The sequence below is a fragment of the Gloeophyllum trabeum genome (genome assembly GCF_000344685.1).
Source record: "Gloeophyllum trabeum ATCC 11539 unplaced genomic scaffold GLOTRscaffold_00001, whole genome shotgun sequence".
Lineage (NCBI taxonomy): Eukaryota > Fungi > Basidiomycota > Agaricomycetes > Gloeophyllales > Gloeophyllaceae > Gloeophyllum > Gloeophyllum trabeum.
This window is the reverse complement of record NW_006920410.1, coordinates 1,190,804-1,213,150: the sequence shown is the minus strand read 5'-3', so window position 1 is coordinate 1,213,150 and position 22,347 is coordinate 1,190,804. Positions and strand designations below refer to the sequence as shown.

Genomic DNA, 22,347 nt, shown 5'->3' with positions numbered 1-22,347 from the left:
ACGGTTTTGTCAGAATCACTGTCTGCGCGTCCAGATCTGGAGTCCGTCTAATCGCTAGGCAAGATGCAGCGCGGCCTTCCTATGGTATGTTTCTTCCTGTAGGTCGTGCGTTTAGGGCTTGACAATATGTCTTGTTAGCAACCGACTGTAGTCCTCCTAAAGGAGGGTACGGACACGTCCCAAGGAACACCGCAATTATTGTCGAATATCTCTGCATGCCTTGCCGTCGCGGAAACCTTGTCCAGTACCCTTGGCCCCAGGGGTATGGACAAGCTGATTATAAATGAGCGTGGTGAAGCGCAGATCACCAACGATGGGGCCACTATCCTGAAGTTATTGGATATCGTACATCCAGCTGCGAAGACGTTGGTTGATATTGCCCGGGCCCAGGATGCTGAGGTTGGAGATGGGACAACAAGCGTAGTGTTGCTCGCTGCTCAGCTCTTGAAAGAAGTCCGTGGCTACATCGAAGAGGGCGTCAGCCCGCACATCATCGTGAAAGGCTTCAGACGTGCAGCTCAGCTGGTACGTAAACCTAGCCGCCTTCCCAACCGCACTGATCCCATCCGTCTAAAAGGCTATTGATCGTATAAAAGAAGTGCAAGTGACAGTTGATAAGTCGGATCCTGAGTACGCTCGTTTGTGCTCGAACCATGAGTCCGCGGTGCTGATATTTGAGAATAGACGCTTCCGATCTCTCCTTCTAAAATGTGCCTCGACGTCCATGTCTTCAAAACTTATCCACTCCGAAAAACCTTTCTTCTCAAAAATGGTCGTTGACGCCGTGCAATGTCTCGACCCCGACGATTTGGACGAATCTCTGATCGGAGTGAAAAAGGTACCTGGAGGGGGGACGCAGGATTCTCTATTGATCCGTGGCGTCGCTTTCAAGAAAACATTCACGTACGCGGGGGCGGAGCAGCAGCCGAAATCCTTCAAAGACCCATTAATCGTCTGCTTGAACGTGGAGCTCGAGCTTAAGGCTGAAAAGGACAATGCCGAAGTTCGTGTTGAACAAGTATCGGATTATCAAGCCATCGTGGATGCGGAGTGGGAAATTATCTACCGCAAGCTAGAGGCGCTGGAGAAGACTGGCGCTAAGGTCGTCCTCAGCAAGCTCCCCATCGGTGATCTTGCGACTCAGTGGTTCGCTGATCGCAACATCTTCTGCGCTGGCCGTGTCCCTGCCGCAGACTTACGGAGAGTTGTGGAAGCTGTTGGTGGATCGATCCAATCCACATGTACGGACATTTCTCGCGAACACCTTGGGACCTGTGGCAGGTTTGAAGAGAGGCAGATTGGGGGTGAACGGTATAATGTATTCGAAGATTGCCCTAAGACCAAGACGTGCACGCTTGTGCTCCGCGGCGGCGCGGAACAATTCATAGAAGAAGTGGAGCGATCCCTCCATGATGCTATTATGGTTGTCAAGAGGGCCGTAAAGAATGGCGAAGTCGTCGCAGGTGGGGGTGCAATCGAGGTGCGTCTACTTCAGCGTCTCGTGAAGGACAAGGCTCAAATACGGCACAGATGGATCTTTCGGCTCACATCCGGAAATACGCTCTCTCCATCCCCGGGAAACTGCAGCTCATCATAGCAGCCTTTGCCAAAGCTCTAGAGATTATCCCTCGGCAGATCTGCGACAATGCGGGTCTGGACTCTACGGACATCCTCAACAAGCTGCGGATGAGGCATGCCAACGGGGAAAAGTGGTATGGTGTTGACGTTGATGGTGCTGAAGGCGTTCGCAACAACATGGAAGCGTTTGTTTGGGAACCTAGTCTCATCAAGGTCAACGCAATCAACAGTGCGACCGAAGCTGCTTGCTTAATCTTGAGCGTGGATGAAACAGTCCGGAATCCACAGAGTGAACAGGTGAGTGATTTCCCTGTCGCATATTCTCAGAATCTGAGACAGAATAAACAGCCCAACGCCGGGCCGAGGGCGCCGCCAGGCGCTGCCCAGAGAGCTTTAAGATCACGGGGAAGGGGACGGGGAATGCCTCGGCGGTGAAGACTTGTTTCTCGTCCGTCAGGGCGGTTGATACAGAGAAGTGTAAAAGTCATAGTAATACATCCTGCTTTCACTGAAATTCCAGTCCAAGAGTTTATCCACCTCCGCGATAAGGCAGCTAAGTATGCATTTGCCTTATAAGGGAATCCGCTTACTTCTTTAAGGACCCTTCTGCCATTGCGCCATCCAGCTCTTGAAAGCGCAATACTCTCCTCAGGTCACACAATACTTCTGTTCCTAGATCCATGCTTATCGCGGCCACAGAAGACAGTATAAGTAGGTGCTAAGACGGAGCTGGCTTTACCGCCCATTATGTCGACGCGTCTCCCGGACAAGCTTCTGTACGGACGGCAACCTAGGACGGATATTTCGGTTCAGGAGAAAGGCGAAGTCGACTCAGACTTACGCTCCCTCAGCGACTGCGAATCTGTCCGCCGTCTGGGTGACCCGCCTCCCGTTCGGGGTCGAGGCTTCTGGAGCAGAGGACCGAGAGTAGATCCGGATGCTATTGCGACACAACCTTCGGTGTTTGACGATCCGGTAACTCTGGAGTTATACAAACCACCTGCTTCATATGAGAATGCACATCGGTTTGACCCCAACGCCAGGTGGACATGGCGCGAAGAGAAGGTACGTGCATGCGGGCTGAGATTCATTATCTATTCCAAACTCCACCATCCCCAGGCTGTTGTCCGGAAGATAGACTTTCGTATCGCCATATGGGCCTGTCTTATGTTCTTCTCTCTCGACATGGATCGTCAAAACATCAATCAGGCGAATACCGACAACTTCTTAGGAGACTTGGGTATGACGACCGACGACTATAACCTTGGGAACACCCTTTTCCGGCTGTCATTCCTAATAGCAGAACTTCCTTCACAACTGGTCTCAAAGAGAGTAGGCCCAGACATCTGGATACCTACGCAGATGTCTTTATGGAGTCTAGTAGCGATCAGTCAATTCTGGCTGAGTGGTAGGAAATCATTCCTTGCTACCAGGTATGGTTGTACGGTGCCCCACGTGTTCGTTTCTGATCAAGGCCCAGATTCCTCTTAGGATTTTTACAGGGAGGCTTCATTCCTGACGTGGTACTATACCTCTCGTATTTCTACACGAAAACCGAACGTAGGTCCTACAACTGATCAGCGATTGTCCTTGCCGTTTACAGTGGATCGGCTGCAGTTCCCATTCGGCTCGCCTATTTCTGGGTCTCAAACTACGTCGACCATATTGTAGGTGCATTCCTGGCTACCGGTGAGAGATAAATTACTGGATTTTCTGTTGACTTGTCCTGATGCCGAATAAACAGGTCTATTGAAGCTTCGTGGCGTGCATGGCAGGCCGGGCTGGAGATACCTGTTCCTCGTTGAAGGAGGGATGACACTGCTTGTGGGGCTGGCATCATATTTCCTTATGCCTCCAAGTCCCACACAGACCAAAGCATGGTATCGGCCGAAAGGCTGGTTTACAGAGAGGTAAGCTCCGCAGTAAGTCAGACAAATTCTCGTTGACGAAGGCGATAGAGAGGAGGTCATCATGGTGAACAGGTATGCCTCTGCTTTTTGAGTCTTGTTCGTTGTGTATCATACCGTTTTCTCAGGGTGCTGCGAGATGACCCGTCGAAGTCAGACATGCACAATCGACAGGGTCTAAGCCCAAAAATGATTTTTGCCGCATTGAAAGACTGGAAGATGTGGCCGTTGTATATCCTTGGCCTGGTGCATATGAGTAAGTGTTCTATATGAGCCCGCGGGAATTTTCGTTGAATTCCATTCAGTCCCAACCGGACCACCCCAAAACTACCTAACCTTATCTCTTCGTAATCTTGGTTTCAACACCACCGAGTCCAACCTACTCAGCATCCCATCTACGGTCATCGGGATTCTCATGCTGCTGTTTACAGCATATATGAGCGAAATAGTGGACAGCCGGGTGGCTTCAACAATTATTTTGCAGCTGTGGGCCCTGCCGCTCCTCATTGCTCTTTACACGTTCAACAAGAACACTTCGCAATGGGTGTATTACGCCGTTGTTACTCTGATCACAGGCTTCCCTTACGTCCACCCTATCCAAGTTGCTTGGACATCCAGAAACTCGTACAGTGTACGCATGAGGACTGTGTCGGCGTCAGTATACAACATGTTCGTACAAGCCGGCGCTATCATATATGTTCGTACATAATCGTGCTATTGTCACGACTTCACACTAACGGATACCCATTACAGGCTAACATTTACAGGGCCGATGACAAGGTGAGATAATCTGCACCCATCAGGAATGTAGCCATGGCTGACCTTTACATCGTCCCGCAGCCGCTATGTGAGTCAAGGTCGTCTATGGAGATGGCATATACTCATTTCATATTCTAGATAAAAGAGGGAATCGCGCTCTAATCGGCATTTGCTGCATGAATATAACACTCTACATCGGGACGTTCTTTTTCTATCGCTATCTCAACAAGCGTAGAGAAAGGGTTTGGAACTCCTGGTCTGAGAAGGTGCGAAGCTCGAACAGTTTTATCAATAACTTCTGGCTTACCGTGCACTGCGTAGGAACGACAAACCTACCTAGAGACCACAAAAGACGAAGGAAACGACAGGATGGATTTCCGCTTTGTATACTGATACTTGTACATAATCTTAGTGGGCAACGATGACTGTAGAACGACACGAATACGAGAACGAGCCTGAAGGGGCAGATGAAATATGGGGTGATTAATCGAGTAGGACGGTATCCTACAACGCAGATATATGCTACAATCCATGACAGCAACATAGGAAATAAAATGCATGCTAAGCGGCAACACGAGCAGCCTTGATAGTTTCTTGCACAACTGCCCTCTTGCGTCCCTTAATCTTAGCTCTCCGCTCACTCTCCTTCATCCTGCGTACGCGATCCTTGACATCCAAGAATTTGCCACCCACGTCCTCGAATTTGATATGCGGCCGAGCAGGGGATGCACCGCTGCGCACCACGAACGCATTGCGCTGACTGGTAAACGACCAGGGATCTTCACCCGCCCTCTCTCGCTCCAGGCGAACCAGATCCTACAGACAAGGTATTAGTAATAATGCTAACAAGACGGTGCATGGTACGTACATCTCGGTGAACACTTGGCTCGTAGAAAAGAGCTTCGTAGCGATCACGCAACATGCGGGCCTTACGCTCAGGTTGGAGTTCCTCCGGCTCTGTGTGCTTTAGCCTCCGGCGCCACAGGTGTTTCGGTATGCCGAGAAGAACAGGGTCCGACTTCGCGTCGATAGCTGCTTTACGAGCATTCGCCGCATCGGTCTTGGCCTGTTCCAGAGCAGCGGGCAGGATAGCTTCCTACCAAGGGAATCAATATCAAAGGGAAGGAAGAGATCAAGTGCACGCACTTCGCCCTCCGCTACGTCTTCCCAGAACATCCTTTGGTATTTCTCTCGGTCCACTCCCTCGCCCTCGATTTCGTCAAGCGCGTCGGCTTCGGAGACATCATGCCGAGCTTGAATCGCCGCCTCGACATTCGCAGGCAGTTGGGGTACGCCAAGCACCTTCTCCATCCCAGTTAGGAAACCAGTTTGAAGTGTTTTGCCCTTTAGTCCAGAGTCAGCACTGAATATAGGAGACGAAAGCGCAAGTCATAGCAAGTCAGATGGGGTTGAAATCGATTTAACCAAAGCCCAAGTGATGTAAGGCACAAGGGTGTCTTCCATTTCGCGAATGATCATGATAATCTCATCACAGAACTTCTGCTACGCCATAGGGAAACAAATCTCACCTCCTACATTTTCGAGCGCATCCACGACATCCGTCAGCCCAAGTTCGGTCCAACATGATTTATCATCTTACCTAGGAAGAGTGCAGGTTAGTACAGGACCGAGGACAATAAAATGTTATGTAGAAGTTCAGAAAGCCATGCATGTAATTGAGGTTTTAACCATGTATGAGTCTTCAAGACTAATCGATTTGTGCTCATCACAGAGAACACCCGCAAAGGACGCCCATGGGATCGAACTTGGATCGGTAACGCTTACCTTCTCCCAGTGAGCCTCCAAGCCTTTCAGCCGGAGGATGGCGTCCACACGTTTGATGCTCAAACCATAACGTGACGACAACTCCCGGACGCTGTTGGCATTCGGGTCCTCCATGTACTCTTCGTAAAAGCGACTCCGGAGCTTGTCAGACAGAGGTGCCGGGGGCTGAAACGACGGGTTCAAAGGAAACGGATGCTACGACGAACGAAGGGATCAGCTACCGGGAGATGGAGACTGCGGAGGGAGACGAACTCAACTGGACGACCACCAAGCCAGTTCCTTGGTTGGACAGGGTCCTTGTACCGGACTGCGTCTTCTTGCAGCCAGTCCTCGTATGGCTTGTCCGAATCTGCTTCCCTGTTTGCTATTGGATTCCCATCCGCGTCGGTTTCATCCTCGTCGAGACCCTCATCGTCTTCGAAGTCCTCAGCGTACTCCTCTTCGACCTCATCTTCTTCCGCTTGAGCCCGAACGACGCGAGAAGAAGAAATACTACGATGGTATGAGACGGACCATGCCCGAGCCGTTCGCGAGGGAACTCCTCGTAGGTAGGCCAGCATTTCACGCATCGAGGAAAGGCTGAAATTTTCTAAGGAAAACGATGCGGTCATGTGACTTGTTTAGGGCAGGGTATCAACCGTCAGTGTCGCAGGCGCTTCCGACTTCGCAATGTGGCACCTTCATTCGATAATTATATGATAATTATATGACTTCGCCTCGGACGCAACTCTTCAGCGGCTTGAATATGCTTCGAAAGGAGTACTTTGACGTTCTACGTGGTTATGGCGCTCTGCTTCCTCCTAGACTCTTCACCTTTCCTACTGACGTTCAGTGGTCGGACTTGCATACGTTCATTATAGATTCTATCCTTTTGAATCGGCATTTTGAAACGTATCCTCCCGCCAGGGAGTACCAGCGGTCTTTCTGGAAGTACGCTATTGAGTACCTCGAGAATTACGCTGGGGATCGAAACGAGGCATGTGTTTTGGACCTGAGTGAATGTCGAATTACACGCTGACAACTACCGTGCCCGAAAGGAAGATGAAATCGATGACAGAATATACGACCGATATATGTCTTTGCTGTCACAGTCGTACGATAGCAAATTCTATCGTCTTGAAAGAGCGCGCACGATTATGACAAACTTAGGGCGCCTTCGGATACCGTCAGCCCCTCACCTTCGTATACGACACAATTCTGGTCCACAGAGCCGTCGTACTTGACCCGACATATCATTGATCCAACGATCTTCAAGAAAGCGACCCTAGCAGAATCTCGCGCTTTCGTCGAGAGGGGGACCACTGGGCTCCGAACATGGCCTGCTAGCCTTGCTTTAGCTGAGTATGTCTTGGCGCACAAAGGTAAGGACTTTGCACTCGCTTCAATGTGATATAATTACAGGCGAAGACCATCTCTCTGAACGACAGACACCGTCTCCGGCAAACATGTCTTGGAGCTTGGCTCTGGCGCTGGCTTCCTGGGTATCATCCTGGCCTCCATCCAAGTTCTCCACAATAATAGGAGCTCAAGCCTACATCTATCCGACGTGAATGAAGAAGTGCTGTCGCGCTGCCGAGAAAATGTAGCTTTGCCCTGTAGTATGCCATCAACCCCATCTTCGTCGCACCTCTTAAGGTTGTATTGGCATAGATATTTCGAGCCGGCACGGTAACGTGCACTACCACGCGTTGGATTGGTCAAATTCGAGAGACCCTGTTCTGCGGCCCTCTCTCAAAGAGCTTCTCGCAGATACAGGCGCAGAACTAATCCTAGGAGCAGACTTGGTGAATTTACCCCAATTACCCATTCTACGGACCTTCATGTATGTTGACAGGTGTTTGATCCCGACCTCACCCCCTCTCTGGTAGAGACTATCGATTTGGCCTTGCAAGGCCGTGCTGGCAGTGTCGTGCCGGCTGCAACAGCAATCATAGCCTTGACTGTGCGCAGTGAACGGACATACGAAGCATTCGAGCGTCTGGCAGGTGAGTTGCGTTCAACCGCAAAGCTTATGCCCTCCTGATCTTTCCAGCCCAAATGTTCACGATGCAGCAACTGCAAACGCCTGAATTATCAATGTTCGTGGGTCTGCCCGAAGGGAAAGAGACCCCAAACGAGATCACTCGTAATGTCAAAATCATACAATTCTGGCGCAAAGCGAAAACATGATAATCATGACGTTGTATGGTACAATCTAGTCTACCACTGTGCACGCGCCCCTTTAGCTACTCGGTTTCATGGTACCGCAAAATCGGCAGGTCCAAAACTCCTGATGCATCCCCATTTCGCCACAGATCCTGCAAGTCCAGCCTTCGGAAGACCCAAACTGCGGCCGACTTGTGTCACACATTGCGCACCGGAAAGCCGCTGCAGCGTTGAAGTACGTGCAAGCGGGACACGACCAGACTCCATCGACAATGGGGACTGCACCGGATCCCGATGGCACTGCGCTTTGCTGTGCATTAGGAGTGCGTTTCGAATGCTTGCTATCACTTTTCATAGACGTTGCCAAGGCTTTACCCTTTGATTGTTGCACAACGACTTTAGCGGATAGTGGCTCGGACGGAGGTTGATCCAGGATGATTACATCCGAGTCCCCATCCGAAGCATCGCCTGTTAAATCAATCGCCTCACTCTCGACGCTTTCTTTGGCAGCCTTCTGGGCCTCCCACTGGGCTAGTACGCCCGATCCACAAGCTTTCTCGTCTCTAGCTCTACGCTCTGCAGCCTGCCACCGAATGTATGAGAATATACGGCCGTAAGAAGACAGAGAGTGCTCACCTCAGCAGCGAGCTCCCTGGGGGAGAGATTTCTGCGAACCGGTGCGCCGCCTAACCGACGGCCTCCGCTCATCAGAGTGCCCAGCTTCCGCCGTCTTTCAGCTGCTTCCAGGGCTTTCTGACGAGCGATATGCGGAGGCAAGTCGTGCGACACGCCAGTGCCGACTCTGTGTCCCGGCGAGAAGAAACCTTCTCCTGCATAGCCAGAACGCTTAAGTGCGTCGTACTCTTCCTCCAGCCCCGAAAGGAATTTATAGAATTTCTCGTCGTGAGGGCCATGGACATTGTGCGAGAGCTTCAGGGTATTAAGTGCATATTGACTTCCAAACAAATTTTAAGGACTTACTTCGTGCAACATGGTATGTACGACATCTTCGAGATCATAGAAAGTATCGGGCGCCCAGGCAGGGCGCAATCTCAGGAGGATCTTCTCCCCGCCGTTAACATCTGTCGAGGATTAGATACCCCAGAGTTGAATCTTCGGAGTGGACTCACTCAGACCTACAGATCAACGTGTCAGGCCCTTTTACAGTCCACGAGCTGGATGTGCACACCCACCAAGAAGGTTTGGGCTCTCTGGGAAGAACTCGGACAGCACGGGCAGTATCCATCCGTGCTTGCGCATTATCGGTTTAACCAACGATGCGACACGTTGCAGCATTGCCAGGGCCTGGTCTGCGTTTGGACGGTCCTTCAAGTGAGTGAAGGATTTCACATATAGTTGAGCCATTTGTAGTAGTCAGGGAGGCGTCGAGAGACAAGACTTGAAGGTGAGGTTTCCAGCCACAGCAGCCCATCTCAGTAGATAAGCGCGGCGATGACGCGTCTTGAAATGCTGTGGCTGACTGACGCGTCCACTGCACTTACGCTATCTTCCAGAACGTGCTCGAATACCATCGCAGCAGTGTCCTCGTCGTGCGCTGCGACATCGTAGGACCCGCGCCCGTCGTCCGCGTCGGTGGCGGGAAGGACACGCGGAGACGAGAGCAGGAAAGGAATAGCTTCGTCATGTGTTGTGATCGGGTCCCAGGGCTCGGATGGACCCGAGACGATGATCGAAGTGGAAATCCAGCGGTCTGTTGAACCGCGCTCGCAGAAGAAGCCCGTCAACTGTTATAAGTTAAAATGCCCGCCTTTCCCCTTCGTTCTAACCACCACCTTCCCTCTTGCCCTCCTGCTCCCCCGCATCGTTGGAATCGTGCCGTGTGTATCTGAAGTTTCGTAGTTTTCCCGTGCTATAACTCTATCTTTCTTTGGTCTAGGCCTAGCTTCGCAGTTTGAATCATCGTGCGCATATTGGACGGCACTCTCCTTGCTCTTTTCCACAACACTCGAGCTTGATAAGTCTGCCTCCTTGCCTCTGACCATGGCTTCGAACACCGAGAAAAAGGCCGCCACGGAAAAGCGGCCCAAGAAGAGTACGTCTGCCCCTGTCCGTCGCGTCGATGCGCGTCCTGATGTTGATATCGCGTATAGAGGCCTCTGGAGGCGGCAAGAAAAAGCTCAGCGCCTTCAACAAATTCATGCAGACCGAGATGGCGCGTCTTAAGGAGGAGGAGCCCGACATGCCTCATCAGGAGCGGTCAGTATTGTCACCGCTCCCATTCGTGCTTTCGCTGACTATTCGCCTGTCTCTGCAGCTTCAAACTAGCGACGACTAACTGGAACTCCAACAAAAATAAGACCAAGGCTGACAAGTGATTCCACGCGCTGCCTTTCACCTCTTTTTCGGTGGAGTCCTAGTTCTTAATTTATTGTCCCCTATACCGTTTGATATCCCTCGAGGTTTCCGCCAGCCTCGACTGCTCGTTACCCCGCCCTTACTGTACTGCTACCTTGAGGTTAAGCTGTTGGCCGCTTATTCGCCCCGCGGTGCCTGCTTATGGGTATCCCTTTCAGGTGTCGTTCCTTGCTGTTATTCTTAGCTAGTGTACCCGTCGACTTTGTTACAATGATTAATGCATTTGCATGCTTCTCCAGGAGTCTTGTTGAGAATGCTGGCGTTGGAGATCGTTATATCGTTCGCCTACGGGTAACCACATTCCCATCAAGGTCTGGCGGTGATCCACTTAGGGATCGCTGTTCAGGCACCGGAGACAACGAGGCTGGAAGATGTTAGATGAACCTCCTGTGTCCTGGCGTTTCCCATTCATTAGATCCTCCGGAGGAGTGCGCGTGTTTTACGGCCAGTCGGGAGGAGGGCCTGTCTGTATTCGGAATGGAGGAACGTAAGGACTTGCCGTATATAGGCACCGCTATGGTTATGCCGACGCGCGGCAGAGCTTGTCTCGGATCGTAATCCTTAGTGCGAGTCTTACGCCTGATGTGATTCATTCAGCGTCCACAACGGGCGCTGCATGCGCCCTGCTCGCTCTAACCAAGCTCTAACCGTCTTCTTTCTCTGGTGCTCCTGTATTCTCTCTTGTATGACATCTGCGGCTCTTCCAGCATCCCTCTTTGCCACCGTTGTATCTGTTATCATTATCGCCTCCCATCGTCTGTGAACCAGCTTACATAGATTCCTCAGGCTTGCTAACATGAGCACCCCACATGACATCGATAACGAGCGGGCGTTATTCTCGTTTGATTCGTTTGATACACGCCAGGACGAGCCTTTTGAACCCAACCAAACCATAGGTTTTGCTGTACAATCGTTTACAACGACTGTGTCGCTCGGCACCAGCAGCATCAGTCGCAATTGGACCTCTTCAATGTCGTTCAACACTGACAAGATCGGGGACGAAACTCAAGGCTCTTTCACGGATGAGGACCAGTTTTCATCTGATGAAAGGCCAGAGCGAGTCGTGCTTGGAGGATCTTCCATTGATAAAGGGAAGGGACCCTCGAGGCCGGTGGGGATACAGTGGAGTGACCTTGGTACGACAGAAGATATATTCTCCATGTCGCCCCTGGAGGAGGGTGTCTCGTTTGATGACCGCAGTATGAGTGCTCAGTCGTCTCCGACGATGACCGCTTCAGTGCGCATCCCATCGTCCCTGTCTGGGGACCTGTCAGTCCACGACGAGGATCCATCCGCCGCCGACGAACGTTCCGCAGGTGTCTTCGGCGCTAGGCGAGACGACGACCCCGCGGCGATGGGGATACCCGATCGCAAGGGCAAAGGGAGGGAAGTATCGCCCACATTGCCTCCCTTAACATTCACTCCTGGATTCGAGTACAGCGCGATCAATTGGCCTACGCCCAGCTCGGTATCAACTGGTGCAGGGCCGTCTTCATTTGCCTCGAGCTACGCATCCAACTCGGACCCCAAGCCTCAGGAGACTCAGCGTTCCCCCGCTATTTCTCCGCCAGCGCCCATTATCCTCACGCGTGTTCCCTCCAGGCGCAGATCCCTTTCTAACCTATCCATTTACTCCGCTCGCCCTTTAGCTGAACGTTCTCCATCGGGCATGAAGCTCGAACCGGCGAAGGGTATGAGCAACTTGGCTCGCAAGTTGCCCCACAAGAGGCGAGGAGAACCGGACTCTTCGACCGATCTTGGGTCATTGTATGACTCGAGGACGCTTGACCTGGAGGCCTTGGGCATTGTGGACTATGGAGCGGGCAACTGCTTTATGCCATGGAAGACAGATAGCAAGGCACGGCCCAAGTCTGGTGCGGATTGCATCCCAGTCCCCGTTCTGAGTTATGAAGCCGGGATTGCCAAAGGGTTGGACAGTCGCTCCAGCGCACGAGTTTTGCGTACCCAGGGACGCTCATATTCATGCCCTGTGTCGCCGCTTGACATCGTAATTCCTCCGACTCTTGATGTCTTTACTCCCATCCCGCTCCCCGTTCATAGACCTTTCGACGACCTTCTACCCAGGGAAGTCAAGTTACATGTATTCAAGCTGCTGGTTCTTTCCCATGAGCAGGAGTACGAGAAACGCATTGCTGATGGTAATTGGACGGCCTTAAAGGCGTCCGCGTCTAGAAATCGGTGGGTGGGCAAGGACAAAGGGGTCCGAGAACTGGTCAAGTTCAGCAGGGTAAGCACTTGTGCGCGGGCACGATTCATGTCGAATAACCGATATTTACCGTGCAAAGGTGTCCAAATCTTGGCGCAGCCTCGTCTTTGACGGGCAGTTGTGGTCGGAATTGGCCGTTACAGCATTCCCCAAGCTCCCGCTGCCAGCTCTATCTCGCGTCGTCAGTCAGTCGGGAGCCTTCATGAGCACCATCGACTTGACGGGTCATACAACACTGTCTCCGGAGAGCCTATTCAAGCTCAATCACTCTCTTTGTATCTCACCCGCACTTCCGGATAATCAGGCTGTCACTCAACTCAAGAACATTAACTTACAGGGCTGCACGGCCCTGACGACCCGATCCCTCCACGATCTATTGATTCGGTCCCCTCACCTAGAGAACCTGTGTCTCAAAGGGCTCAGCGTCGTCAACAACACCACTTGTGAACTGTTATCGACGCATTGCCGTAGCCTTGTTTCCCTCAATCTCAATAGATGCTTGAATCTAAATGCCGGCGGCCTTCACTCCTTGGTATCTGGCGCCTCAGCCCGTGGAGAACGGTTACGTCTGAAGGAACTGCGAATTTCTGGACTGAAGTATATCACTGACACCATCATGGCTGCAATGGGCAAAGCCATGCCCCACCTGGAGGTCTTGGACCTCAGCTACACTCGCGACCTTCATAACTCGGCCTTGGACGCTTTCGTGTCGCTTCCCCTGGAGGAAGACGACCCGAACTCGATCGTCCTGACCTCCCGCGAGATAGGACGCGATCCCGGCGACGTGACGAAATACAGGAGACGAGTCACTCGCTTGAGACATCTCTCACTGTCGCATTGCCTCTTGCTTACCGACATCGCATGCTCTAATTTGGCGCACTGCGTACCTCGTTTGGAATTATTTGAGATGGCCGGTATTGGCGGGCATCTGAACGATGAAGGGCTAATCCGGATGCTGAACACTACTCCTCATATCAGGAAGATCGATCTGGAAGACGCCATGGATATCAGTGACGCTGTCCTGAGAAGTCTCACTCCAGTCAACCATTCTCCTTCGCAACGGAAGTCGCCTGAGACGCCCCAGGTTGGTCAAGAACTGGAACACCTCGTGGTTTCATACGCTGTCAACATCACCAATGAGGCGTTACTCGGTTTAATTCGGAACTGCCCTAGGCTGCGCGTGCTAGAGGCGGATAGCACACGAATGACTGGTAAGACCCTGCAGGAATTTGTGCGCCTCGCTCATAGTCGTCGAATGGCGGATGCCGGAGTCGTAGCGATCGACTGTCGTGGCGTCAGCGAGAGCGCTGTTACGGACGTCTCGAAGCTGACGAGGCCGCGGCTCGGCTGGCGAGCGCATGAGGCGAAGAAGTTGGCATATCTGGATGCCAGGGACGATGAGGATCTCGGCGTCGGCCAAGACGAGTGCGATGATAAGAGAGTCGTGGTGAAGACGTTCTACTCTTGGGAGACAGTTGATGCGGTTCGAGTCGCGAGAGACAGGAAGCGCAAGACTAGGAGGGCCCTGAATTCATCTGGCAGTAGCGCAGAAGATTACTTTTCGTCCAAGTCGCCGGGGCGTTCCAAGTGGTGGGCACCAGGCGGACGGCGACGGTCGGGGAATAACTCACCGAGCCTCTTGGATGTCAATAACGACCGGGATGGCTGTACCATCATGTAACATATTGTATCGTGTATCTGTTGTATCTTTCTTTCCCTTCTGTACCCGCTCTGTACAATCTGTAGCCGGCATGGCTTTTGGTATATTATTTACTGTAACGACCTCTTGTATTCTTGTATAAACCGTGATGGTGGTGCATTGATTATTATCCATGAATGTTATAACATGACATGGCCTGATGGTACGCAAACAAAACTCTGCGGAGGTGTCAAGTCTTGCCTTCGCTTGCAATCTTCTTAGCTTTCTTTTTGGATTTCTTTCTTTTTGGATTTCTTCACTTTCTTTTTGCCCTTTGAAGCGGATGGCTCTCCAACCTCTTCAGAGGTGCCAGGAGCCGAGCTGGCGGCGCCTGCTGGTGAGGCAGCTTCCTCTAGTGTAACCTTACCTCTCTTCGAAGACCGGGCTGCTGACTCGTGATCGGAGCCATAACCTTTGTGTACGTTCAGATTAGCGCAGAGTTTCTGGCAATCCACTCACCTCCGAACGGATCGAGCTGCGGACGTCTGCGCTTAGAGGGATGTCCAGATTTTGTTTCCGTATCGTCTTCAGCCCCCGATGGTATGTCCGTGTCAGCTGCCTTGTCATGATCCTCCGTGTGGTCGAACATCTGAAGGTCCTCTTCCTCCTCGCTTCCCATCTCCTTGAGTTCCTGCTCGTACCGTGCCCTTGCCTTCATTTTACTGGTAACTCGGACCGGGATCGATGCACTCGCGGCCGGCTTACTGTCTTTGTCGGTGAACCGTATGTGAGAAGGACCCGCTTGGCTAGGTTGGGCGTCGTTCGTCTCAATTTGGGTGATGGCATGCTTGATAAATCGTGTCGCTGCTGCTTTATCTACAGCGCTCTTGCCTGATAGATGATACATTCGACATTGAATTTCCACAGTCGCCGAAAACATACTCACGTTTGGCTGGGTCTTCGGCATTCTTTATCTTTTCGAAATATTGACGGATACGATCCTGTACACTGCTAAGTTAAGACACATACAGAACAAATCGATGGATTAGACTTACGAGTTCTCCGACCACTCGATGAGTCTTAGGGTCTATTCCTTTCGTCTTGAGGTATACTTGTCTGCACTCAACTTCAGATCCATGAACGAAGCAAGGCAACGTACTGAAAATCAAGTCATAGACAAGATAGGGTAATGCGACTTGGAGTTTCGCCTGTTGTAAAGTTTCCAGAGCGACCACAGACTCAGGCAGAGTCTGAGCTAGTAAAGGTTCCAGCTTCTCCTGTAGCTCGTCCAGAGACCCATTCAGAGCGGCCAGTCGCGACTTGAGCTTCTTCTGTTCGTTTGCCATGTTTGAAGCGAGACTCCGAGAGTAGTGTGGCAGCGACCCGTCCGACAGTCCGTCCGACGTCAAACGCGAGAGCCGAGTGCAAACTGAAGAAGTTGTGGCGCTGCAGCCACAAATCCTGCGAGCCGGCGGCAACAAGGATAAACAGCGGGTTCTACATGGTACGCTCATCTCTCGTCTTGGGCCTACATGGTCTACTAACGATTCCTCGTGCTAGTCGTCAGAACTCAGATACACCGCGAACACTCAGCTTGAGCACTGTGAGTGTCTCGCACATGATCCCACGTGGACCAGAAGAACTGACTAGATTGTGGGTCTCGATAGTGCATGCTCGGTACACTGGCACAGGTGCGTAGGATCACTGTTTTCGCTCTACACAGGAAGCTGATTGTTAGTCAGGTCACGCTGATATAACTAAATAGTGAGGATCCCAACTCCAACTCCTGCAATTACCCACTAACCTGCTTGAAGCGAATGGCTCACGCACCAGCACCGTGACACGCTCGCCTCAATTGTCGGCCATCCAACTCTCACTTCCTACCTCGCCATCGCCGACAACGAGTCTATCGGCCGAGTCAAGTTTGAGATGACCGAGGTATGCGTCCCAGTGTCAGCCCGTCATGACCGTCGTTCGCTCATGGAATGCGATCCAGCGTATGCTACAACCGTGCGGCCCTCCTCCTGCAAAGGATGAAGACTAGTCAGCGGAGCGCAGCTCTGTTTTATCCGATGCAAGTACTGTCTTCTCTGCAGCTCTAAGCATGTAGCTCGTCAGCGTGTATCCACTATAATTAGATAATATATCTGCCACAGGCGGTCTACGGTATATGCGTACAGTTAAGTTACAGTGAATGGATGTAAGTGAATGCAGTCAGAGTGTGCGATAGTACGATTGATGACAACATATCCCGAACGAATGAAAGTCCCAAAGTTCTATGAGTATTATTAGCATGTCTTCTTCATGCCGCGGTATGGTGCGGTTCGTCCACCGGAGACAAAACAGTGAAATCTTCGTTTTCGGGTATAATGTGATTCCGCCCAGCGGTGGATACCCTGCTGAACTCTTGCGGAAGTAGCACTGGAGAACGCGGGTCAGGGGAGGGTCGTCACGAGATAGTCGGGAGAAACGTACCAGCACGGTCAACGGCTACGGGTAGGTCGCGGTGCCGTCCTCGGAGCATGACGGCACATATAACGAGTTTGGACAGCGGCTTCAGAGCACCCGAGAAGGAGTAATTTTGCTGCAAGTAACATCTGCTGTAAGTCCTTTCGATTTGCACTTGCGGGGCACACTCACGGTCGGTATACCCATGGACAAGCCCACAGTCGCATACGCAGACACAATCTCAAAGAGAATCGAGAACTGGTTAAACCACGTATCATTCTCCGGGTTCATGATATTCCCCCTCTACCCACCCACCCATATGCATCAGCCTCTCACTTCACCCAAAACGCCAACCCGACGCACCTCTACGATGCAAATGAGCAGCACCGCCGCAGCGAGCCACCACAGATCGTACGCCAGCTGGCGGCGGACGTGCCACCCGAGGTATTTGCTGAAGATCTCGCCCTTGGGCTCCTCCGCCTCGTCCTCGGCCGTCGCCTGGAACACGCCGAGCGAGCGCTCCTCGTACACGTTCGTCGAGCGGATGGACATCGCGATCGGGTACGCGGAGATGTACATCATGACGATGTACAGGAGGCTGGATTATTGCGTTAGGTTAGCGGGTGCGGATCCGGGGGAGGGGGTGCTCACGTCGTTGCGGGTGCGAGAGAGCCGATGGAGACGATGGAGAATCCGGAAGCGCGGACTCCGAGGGATTGGAATAGGCCGGCAAGTACTCGTGGACCCCGAGGTATGTCTGATTGGAATATTCAAATTCCAAACATTGAACAATATGAGGCAACTGATCACCCACTGTCGACCACTGGCAAACCGACATCAAACAGCTCAAAGCCCGCCCATTCGATCGCCCTGCAGAAAGCAAGCTATCAGTACGTCTCTGTTCCAGAGACAAAGTTCATGGCAATGCTCACGTCAAAAACATGAAAACAGCGACCAAGAACCAAGTCTGATGCGATGGGAAGAGGTAGAGGTAACACCTACACTCGTAAGCAGCTAACCCACCTAACCGGCATGGAGAGCAGCTCACCGCCGCGGGTGGTCCAGGAGGAACTGCACCGGCTCCCGAGTCGACGAGCCTTCCGGCAGCATGCGGAATATGATCCAGCTTCCTCATCAGCAAAAATCAAAACTCGACGCCGCTTTCCATCTCATATAGAAGCTTACACGATAAGTCTCAGAAACACCGGCTACGAAAGCGAACAGTGATGAGCACGCACGCATCGGCCAAGCACAGGGTGCGCGTCACTCACCATCAGCATGTTCCCCGCCATGATGAGCATCCCGAGGGATATGATCATGGTGTACGACGACACGAAGGGCACCATGCCCTGGTCGACGAGGGTCATCCCCGCGCCCGTGTACGCGCTCAGCTGTCGTGGGCCTCGCTAGCCATCCACACGCGACGGGGAGAGGTGCGACTCACCGCTTGGAACGCCGAGAACCTGCGGGCGTTACGGGGTATTAGCGGGCGGGTGGCGAAGGCGAGCGAGGACGCACCATGCTTTGGGAACCGGCCGGAAGAGCGCGGCGAAGACGGAGTCGTAGGTATGCACCGACTCGAGGTACGCCGTGTATATGATGAACGTGCACAGCTGTGTCCCTATAAAATACTACCCGCTCACATCAGATAACCTCCCCCCATGCTCGATGCCAACTCCGATGCTCACCGCAGGCACGAGCCACGACAGAAACTTGATCGCGCGGTACTCCACGCCGCCGATCTCCTCGAGCTGCTCGTCGCTGAGATGCTCCGCGTCGAAGAACGAGTTCCGGCCGACCCAGAGCGCGCCCTTCTTGAGGTAGCTCACCGTCTTTGCGTGCAGCGCCCCGACGTCGTCCAGCCAGTCCCGGCTCTCCGCCCGCTTCCTCTCCTCGTCGCCGGCACCCACGAGCGTCGACTGCGACGCGGGCGTGAGCACCGCGCCGTGCGCGGGCAGCGTGAGCTTGCGCTCGAGCGCCCGCACGACGCCCGGCGCGACGCGCGCGGCGAGCTTGCCCGTGAGCGTCAGGGGACCCGCGAACCCGCCGAAGCCGCGCTCGTGCGTCGATTCGGTGGGTGACTTGGGCGCGAGGATCGTCGGCGCGTGGGTTTGCAGGCGCGGAGGGCGGCGGGCGGAGCGGTTGGTGAGGCCCGTTGCTGTGCGGAGGACTACCAGGCGGTGTGAGAGGGCGGTGGTTAGTGGGGGAGAAGAGCGCGTACCCTGGCGGCGGGGGCCGTCGGCCTCGGCGAAGGCTACCGTGGTGGGCTGGAAGCTGCCGATGGAGGAGGGGGACTGCGTGCGCTCCAGCGGGACCCCGACCAAGGTGTTTGTGTACGAGGGCTCCGCTTGGGATGATTCAGCGGGCGTCTCTCGTATCCGTAGCAGATGCTTACCTTCGTGGTGGACTTGAGTTGTCAAGTCCTGCTCCGAGACCGGGCCGCTGGCAGGAGGGGAATGCACGGCGGTCGTGACACCATTGCCCCTGTCGGGGGACTTTTCGGAGACGCCGGGGGCGTTCGTGGTGCTGCGCCAGACGTCCATAGTTTTCGAGCGTAAGCGCTCGAATCTCTTGTTGAGACGGCTGGGGTCCTTCTTGATGACGTGCGCGCATTTCTGAACAAAGTAATAGCTGCCGCATAGGATGAGAGATGAGCGCGTAAATAGACGCCTGGACGGACCGCCTAGCCATGACCATGACCCAGCTGGTGGTGGTGTAGCTGCCAGACACCATGAGCCAGTAGAGGATGGCCTGCTGGAAAGCGGTGAGCGAGCTGAGGTTGACCGTGGTCAGCCCCGTCACTGCAGAGTGTCAGCACAGGCAGGGCGTCGGACGAGCGGTGCGCTGACCGGTCTGGGCAGAGAAACACAGAAAGAAAGAGTCGAGGTAGGACACGGGATATCGGCCATTGGCTGCGTAGAGGACCGCGGACCAGAGGACGGGATGGACAGTGAAGAAGACGAGATGGAGACGAAAGTAGTTCCAGGAGACGTCCATGTCAGTTGGGACGCCGGAAGCAAACCATGCACGCGATCGAATAGCCCAGTGGCTGTGCGGCGGGGGGCGGGCCGGGCGCTGGCGTGCGGGTGATTTGTCTGATACCCCGCTCGACCGCGGCTGACGGTCCCGCCTCGCCGTTCCCCGCTGTCACTCGCTCGACGCCGTCTTGGTCAGCCACTGCGCTGCGATCGCTGCGAGTCGTCTGTGACGCTCTCGTCCGCTCTGCTCTGCTCTCGTTGCTTTCGAATTGCTAGTCCTCGCTGCTTTGTGTTCTTCTCGCGCTCGCAACCCTTGTCCGATTATAATTAATGCGAAGATGCTGCCCGCCATGGCTACACCGTCCACAACAAGCCCCTTTGCCACATCCCGCCCCCGCGCCGCCTCCGCCAAGGCCCTCTCCATCCGCCGCGCCACGTCCCAGCTCCTCCCCAACATCGTCCCCTTCCCCGTCTACGCCGACCCCCCGCGCTGCTCCCCCACAGACTCTGCCTTTTCCATGGCAAAGGCCAGGCTGCTCAAGCGCGACAAGGACGCGCACTCCCCGCCCGTCTCCCCGGAGCTAAAGCAGGACGGCGTCTCGGGCACGCCCCCCGGCTACTCCTCCGAGTCAATATCGCGGCGGAAGAAGGTCCTCACGCGCAAGTCCGCCGTCTCGCTCAAACCCGTGCCCTCGCTCGATGTCGTCCCCACGTCCCCGCCGGGCACGCGGCGCACGCCGATCCACCTATCACATCTGCACCCGCCGCCGTCCGAGGCGACTTCTGACGCAACGCCCCGTGCCACGACGTTCGCCGGCGTCCCATGGTCCAAGGAGGGCAGCGAGCCGCGGCACGCCTTTCGGTATCGGCGGGGCATGAAGCTCCACGCCTACCCCAGAGCAGAGGCCCCGTACGTGGTATCGTACAACAGCATAATGCTGCAAACGTCAGTCGCACGATCGCCCTAGAGTGATATTCACTAATACATCCCTGCCACAGCGAAGCCAGCACCCTCCAACTCTACACACGCCTAGCGCCGCACGGCTCGCCGTCCTTCACCTGGTTGCACAAGAAGCCGCCCGCCCGCGCGCTTGACATCGGGTGCGGGCACGGCGGCTGGGTCGCGCACGCCGCGCGCTGCTGGAAGGGCAGCCGGATCGTCGCGCTCGACCTCGTCGACGCCCGCACGGACGCGTGGGACCTGAGCAAATCCATCGCCGAGAGTGTAGAATTCCGACAGCATAACGTGTACGTCCGCCATGCCCCAATTCTCGCATATACCTCATGTATGAATTGTTCGGCAGCCTCACGCATAGATTACCGTTCAAAGACAACTCGTTTGACTATATCCGCATGGCCGACCTCGCCCTCGCCGTCCCCTACGACGCCTGGGCACCCCTCCTGCAAGAGGCGCACCGCATCCTTGCCCCGGGCGGCCAGCTCGAACTCATAGACGACCAGCTCATCTTCCCGTACCGCAACCCCCGCCGCGCCTCGCTCCCGCCCACGCCCGCCTCGGAGAAAGACTTTCTCGAGCTCGAGTCCCCCGCAGAGGAGCGCGCGCCAGACGGGGAAGATCCCTGGGAGAGGAAGGCGAGCGCCTCCCGCGCCCTCGAGACGGTGTTCGCGAACATGCTCCTCCGGAAATACCGCGTCCACCCGCAGCCGCACGAGTTCCTCGACGGCGCGCTCTCGACCGCGTTCAGCGGCCACGCGCGGCGCACGCACAACATGCACCTCGCGCTGCCGGCTGAGGTGGGCAGCGCGCGCAGCAGCCTCGACCGGGACGGCGAGACGTCGTCCATCGACACGGGCAGCTTCGACTCGCTCTCCTACTCGCCCCCGGTATCCCGCCAGCGCAGCGCGAGCGCGTCGGTGCACTTTGACCCCGACCGGCGCTCGAGCGGCTCGAGCGTCTCCTCGCTCGCGCCCGGCGGCATCCCCGCCAAGGCGGCGGGCATCCTCGGCATCGCAGAGTCCCCGCCCGTGCCCGCGAACCCCGCGCTCCCGCTGCCCTCGCCGACGACGACGAGCAGCTTCGGCGCGTCCGTCACGATCCCGTCCAAGGCCGCGGGGCTCCTGGGCCTGCGCGACGCCCCCGCCCCGCGCGAGCCGGAGGGATTGGTCCTCTGGCCGGGAACGTTCCTGAGCATGTCCCCCGGCGAGCTGGACGACGCGGCGGGCAAGGGCGCGCACGTCCTCCTCGGCGCCAAGGCCGCGCTCGTGGAGTTTGCCGCGGAGCACGTCGACGCGCGCGGCGCGCCGCTGGTCGCGGAGCGCGAGCTCGAGGAGTGGGTGTGGGATTACGAGCGCTTTCGCCGGGAGCGGCTCGGGCTGAGCACGGACCGGCCGTTGGAGGATGAGGATGATTTTGAGGAGGACCAGGAGGGGAAGAGGGGCCATCGGAGGCGGAGTAGTACCTTCGATGGGCCGAGGTCGCGCCCTGTGGACCACCAGCGGGAGCGGTTCGGGGACCTTACTTTCGTGCGCGCCATCCGCGTCTGG

The 22,347-nt window shown here is 54.8% G+C and overlaps 10 protein-coding genes across 10 annotated transcripts; 6 read left to right on the top strand and 4 right to left on the bottom strand.

Annotated features, from left to right (window-relative positions):
• Window positions 1-30: 30 nt before the first annotated feature.
• Window positions 31-2,116, top strand: GLOTRDRAFT_108897 (uncharacterized protein). Its single transcript, XM_007862565.1, has 6 exons — window positions 31-84; window positions 139-525; window positions 578-630; window positions 685-1,480; window positions 1,531-1,875; window positions 1,927-2,116. The coding sequence occupies exons 1-6, from the start codon at window positions 64-66 to the stop codon at window positions 2,011-2,013; spliced, it is 1,689 nt and encodes a 562-aa protein (XP_007860756.1). The 5' UTR covers window positions 31-63; the 3' UTR covers window positions 2,014-2,116.
• A 209-nt stretch (window positions 2,117-2,325) lies between these two features.
• On the top strand, window positions 2,326-4,637 carry GLOTRDRAFT_67820 (MFS general substrate transporter; the record flags this gene model as incomplete). The annotated part of the gene is made up of 12 exons (XM_007862564.1): window positions 2,326-2,643; window positions 2,698-3,011; window positions 3,059-3,138; window positions 3,196-3,267; window positions 3,323-3,488; window positions 3,537-3,560; window positions 3,614-3,741; window positions 3,791-4,182; window positions 4,239-4,265; window positions 4,326-4,332; window positions 4,383-4,510; window positions 4,566-4,637. 12 exons carry the CDS (start codon window positions 2,326-2,328, stop codon window positions 4,635-4,637), a joined length of 1,728 nt encoding a protein of 575 aa, XP_007860755.1.
• GLOTRDRAFT_52353 (uncharacterized protein) lies at window positions 4,425-6,599 on the bottom strand (the record flags this gene model as incomplete). The annotated part of the gene is made up of 6 exons (XM_007862153.1): window positions 4,425-4,510; window positions 4,566-5,060; window positions 5,113-5,340; window positions 5,391-5,590; window positions 6,029-6,224; window positions 6,287-6,599. Coding segments are annotated over 5 exons (1,192 nt in total), but the record flags the coding sequence as incomplete, so codon positions are not given.
• Window positions 6,600-7,311: 712 nt separating this feature from the next.
• On the top strand, window positions 7,312-8,052 carry GLOTRDRAFT_31765 (uncharacterized protein; the record flags this gene model as incomplete). Its single annotated transcript, XM_007862082.1, has 4 exons — window positions 7,312-7,390; window positions 7,457-7,627; window positions 7,680-7,813; window positions 7,864-8,052. Coding segments are annotated over 4 exons (573 nt in total), but the record flags the coding sequence as incomplete, so codon positions are not given.
• A 198-nt stretch (window positions 8,053-8,250) lies between these two features.
• On the bottom strand, window positions 8,251-9,539 carry GLOTRDRAFT_67816 (WLM-domain-containing protein; the record flags this gene model as incomplete). The annotated part of the gene is made up of 4 exons (XM_007862563.1): window positions 8,251-8,757; window positions 8,811-9,104; window positions 9,156-9,256; window positions 9,368-9,539. 4 exons carry the CDS (start codon window positions 9,537-9,539, stop codon window positions 8,251-8,253), a joined length of 1,074 nt encoding a protein of 357 aa, XP_007860754.1.
• A 739-nt stretch (window positions 9,540-10,278) lies between these two features.
• Window positions 10,279-10,489, top strand: GLOTRDRAFT_11089 (uncharacterized protein; the record flags this gene model as incomplete). Its single annotated transcript, XM_007861915.1, has 2 exons — window positions 10,279-10,391; window positions 10,450-10,489. Coding segments are annotated over 2 exons (153 nt in total), but the record flags the coding sequence as incomplete, so codon positions are not given.
• Window positions 10,490-12,384: 1,895 nt separating this feature from the next.
• On the top strand, window positions 12,385-14,458 carry GLOTRDRAFT_32029 (RNI-like protein; the record flags this gene model as incomplete). Its single annotated transcript, XM_007862095.1, has 2 exons — window positions 12,385-12,798; window positions 12,857-14,458. The coding sequence occupies 2 exons, from the start codon at window positions 12,385-12,387 to the stop codon at window positions 14,456-14,458; spliced, it is 2,016 nt and encodes a 671-aa protein (XP_007860286.1).
• Window positions 14,459-14,694: 236 nt separating this feature from the next.
• On the bottom strand, window positions 14,695-15,842 carry GLOTRDRAFT_118629 (uncharacterized protein; the record flags this gene model as incomplete). The annotated part of the gene is made up of 5 exons (XM_007862562.1): window positions 15,576-15,842; window positions 15,472-15,527; window positions 15,363-15,417; window positions 14,936-15,307; window positions 14,695-14,888 (listed from the first exon to the last, which is right to left on the bottom strand). The coding sequence occupies exons 1-5, from the start codon at window positions 15,760-15,762 to the stop codon at window positions 14,695-14,697; spliced, it is 864 nt and encodes a 287-aa protein (XP_007860753.1). The 5' UTR covers window positions 15,763-15,842.
• Window positions 15,843-15,901: 59 nt separating this feature from the next.
• On the top strand, window positions 15,902-16,721 carry GLOTRDRAFT_52339 (splicing factor 3B, subunit 5). Its single transcript, XM_007862152.1, has 6 exons — window positions 15,902-15,920; window positions 15,977-16,019; window positions 16,084-16,107; window positions 16,159-16,180; window positions 16,231-16,354; window positions 16,413-16,721. The coding sequence occupies exons 1-6, from the start codon at window positions 15,918-15,920 to the stop codon at window positions 16,458-16,460; spliced, it is 264 nt and encodes an 87-aa protein (XP_007860343.1). The 5' UTR covers window positions 15,902-15,917; the 3' UTR covers window positions 16,461-16,721.
• Window positions 16,719-19,861, bottom strand: GLOTRDRAFT_135024 (TrkH-domain-containing protein; the record flags this gene model as incomplete). The annotated part of the gene is made up of 17 exons (XM_007862561.1): window positions 16,719-16,837; window positions 16,892-17,000; window positions 17,057-17,167; window positions 17,228-17,462; window positions 17,516-17,621; window positions 17,679-17,734; window positions 17,797-17,862; window positions 17,913-17,990; window positions 18,050-18,072; window positions 18,136-18,255; window positions 18,309-18,327; window positions 18,383-18,495; window positions 18,553-19,034; window positions 19,086-19,211; window positions 19,260-19,495; window positions 19,545-19,665; window positions 19,714-19,861. The coding sequence occupies 17 exons, from the start codon at window positions 19,859-19,861 to the stop codon at window positions 16,719-16,721; spliced, it is 2,268 nt and encodes a 755-aa protein (XP_007860752.1).
• Window positions 19,862-22,347: the final 2,486 nt, after the last annotated feature.

Coding starts and splice junctions, on each gene's coding strand:
- GLOTRDRAFT_108897 (XM_007862565.1), top strand. CDS start 64: ATGCAGCGCGGCCTTCCTATG. Junction 85..138: donor TGCAGCGCGGCCTTCCTATG/GTATGTTTCTTC, acceptor ATGTCTTGTTAG/CAACCGACTGTAGTCCTCCT. Junction 1,481..1,530: donor CAGGTGGGGGTGCAATCGAG/GTGCGTCTACTT, acceptor AATACGGCACAG/ATGGATCTTTCGGCTCACAT.
- GLOTRDRAFT_52339 (XM_007862152.1), top strand. Junction 16,020..16,083: donor GAACACTCAGCTTGAGCACT/GTGAGTGTCTCG, acceptor GGGTCTCGATAG/TGCATGCTCGGTACACTGGC. Junction 16,108..16,158: donor TGCTCGGTACACTGGCACAG/GTGCGTAGGATC, acceptor ATTGTTAGTCAG/GTCACGCTGATATAACTAAA.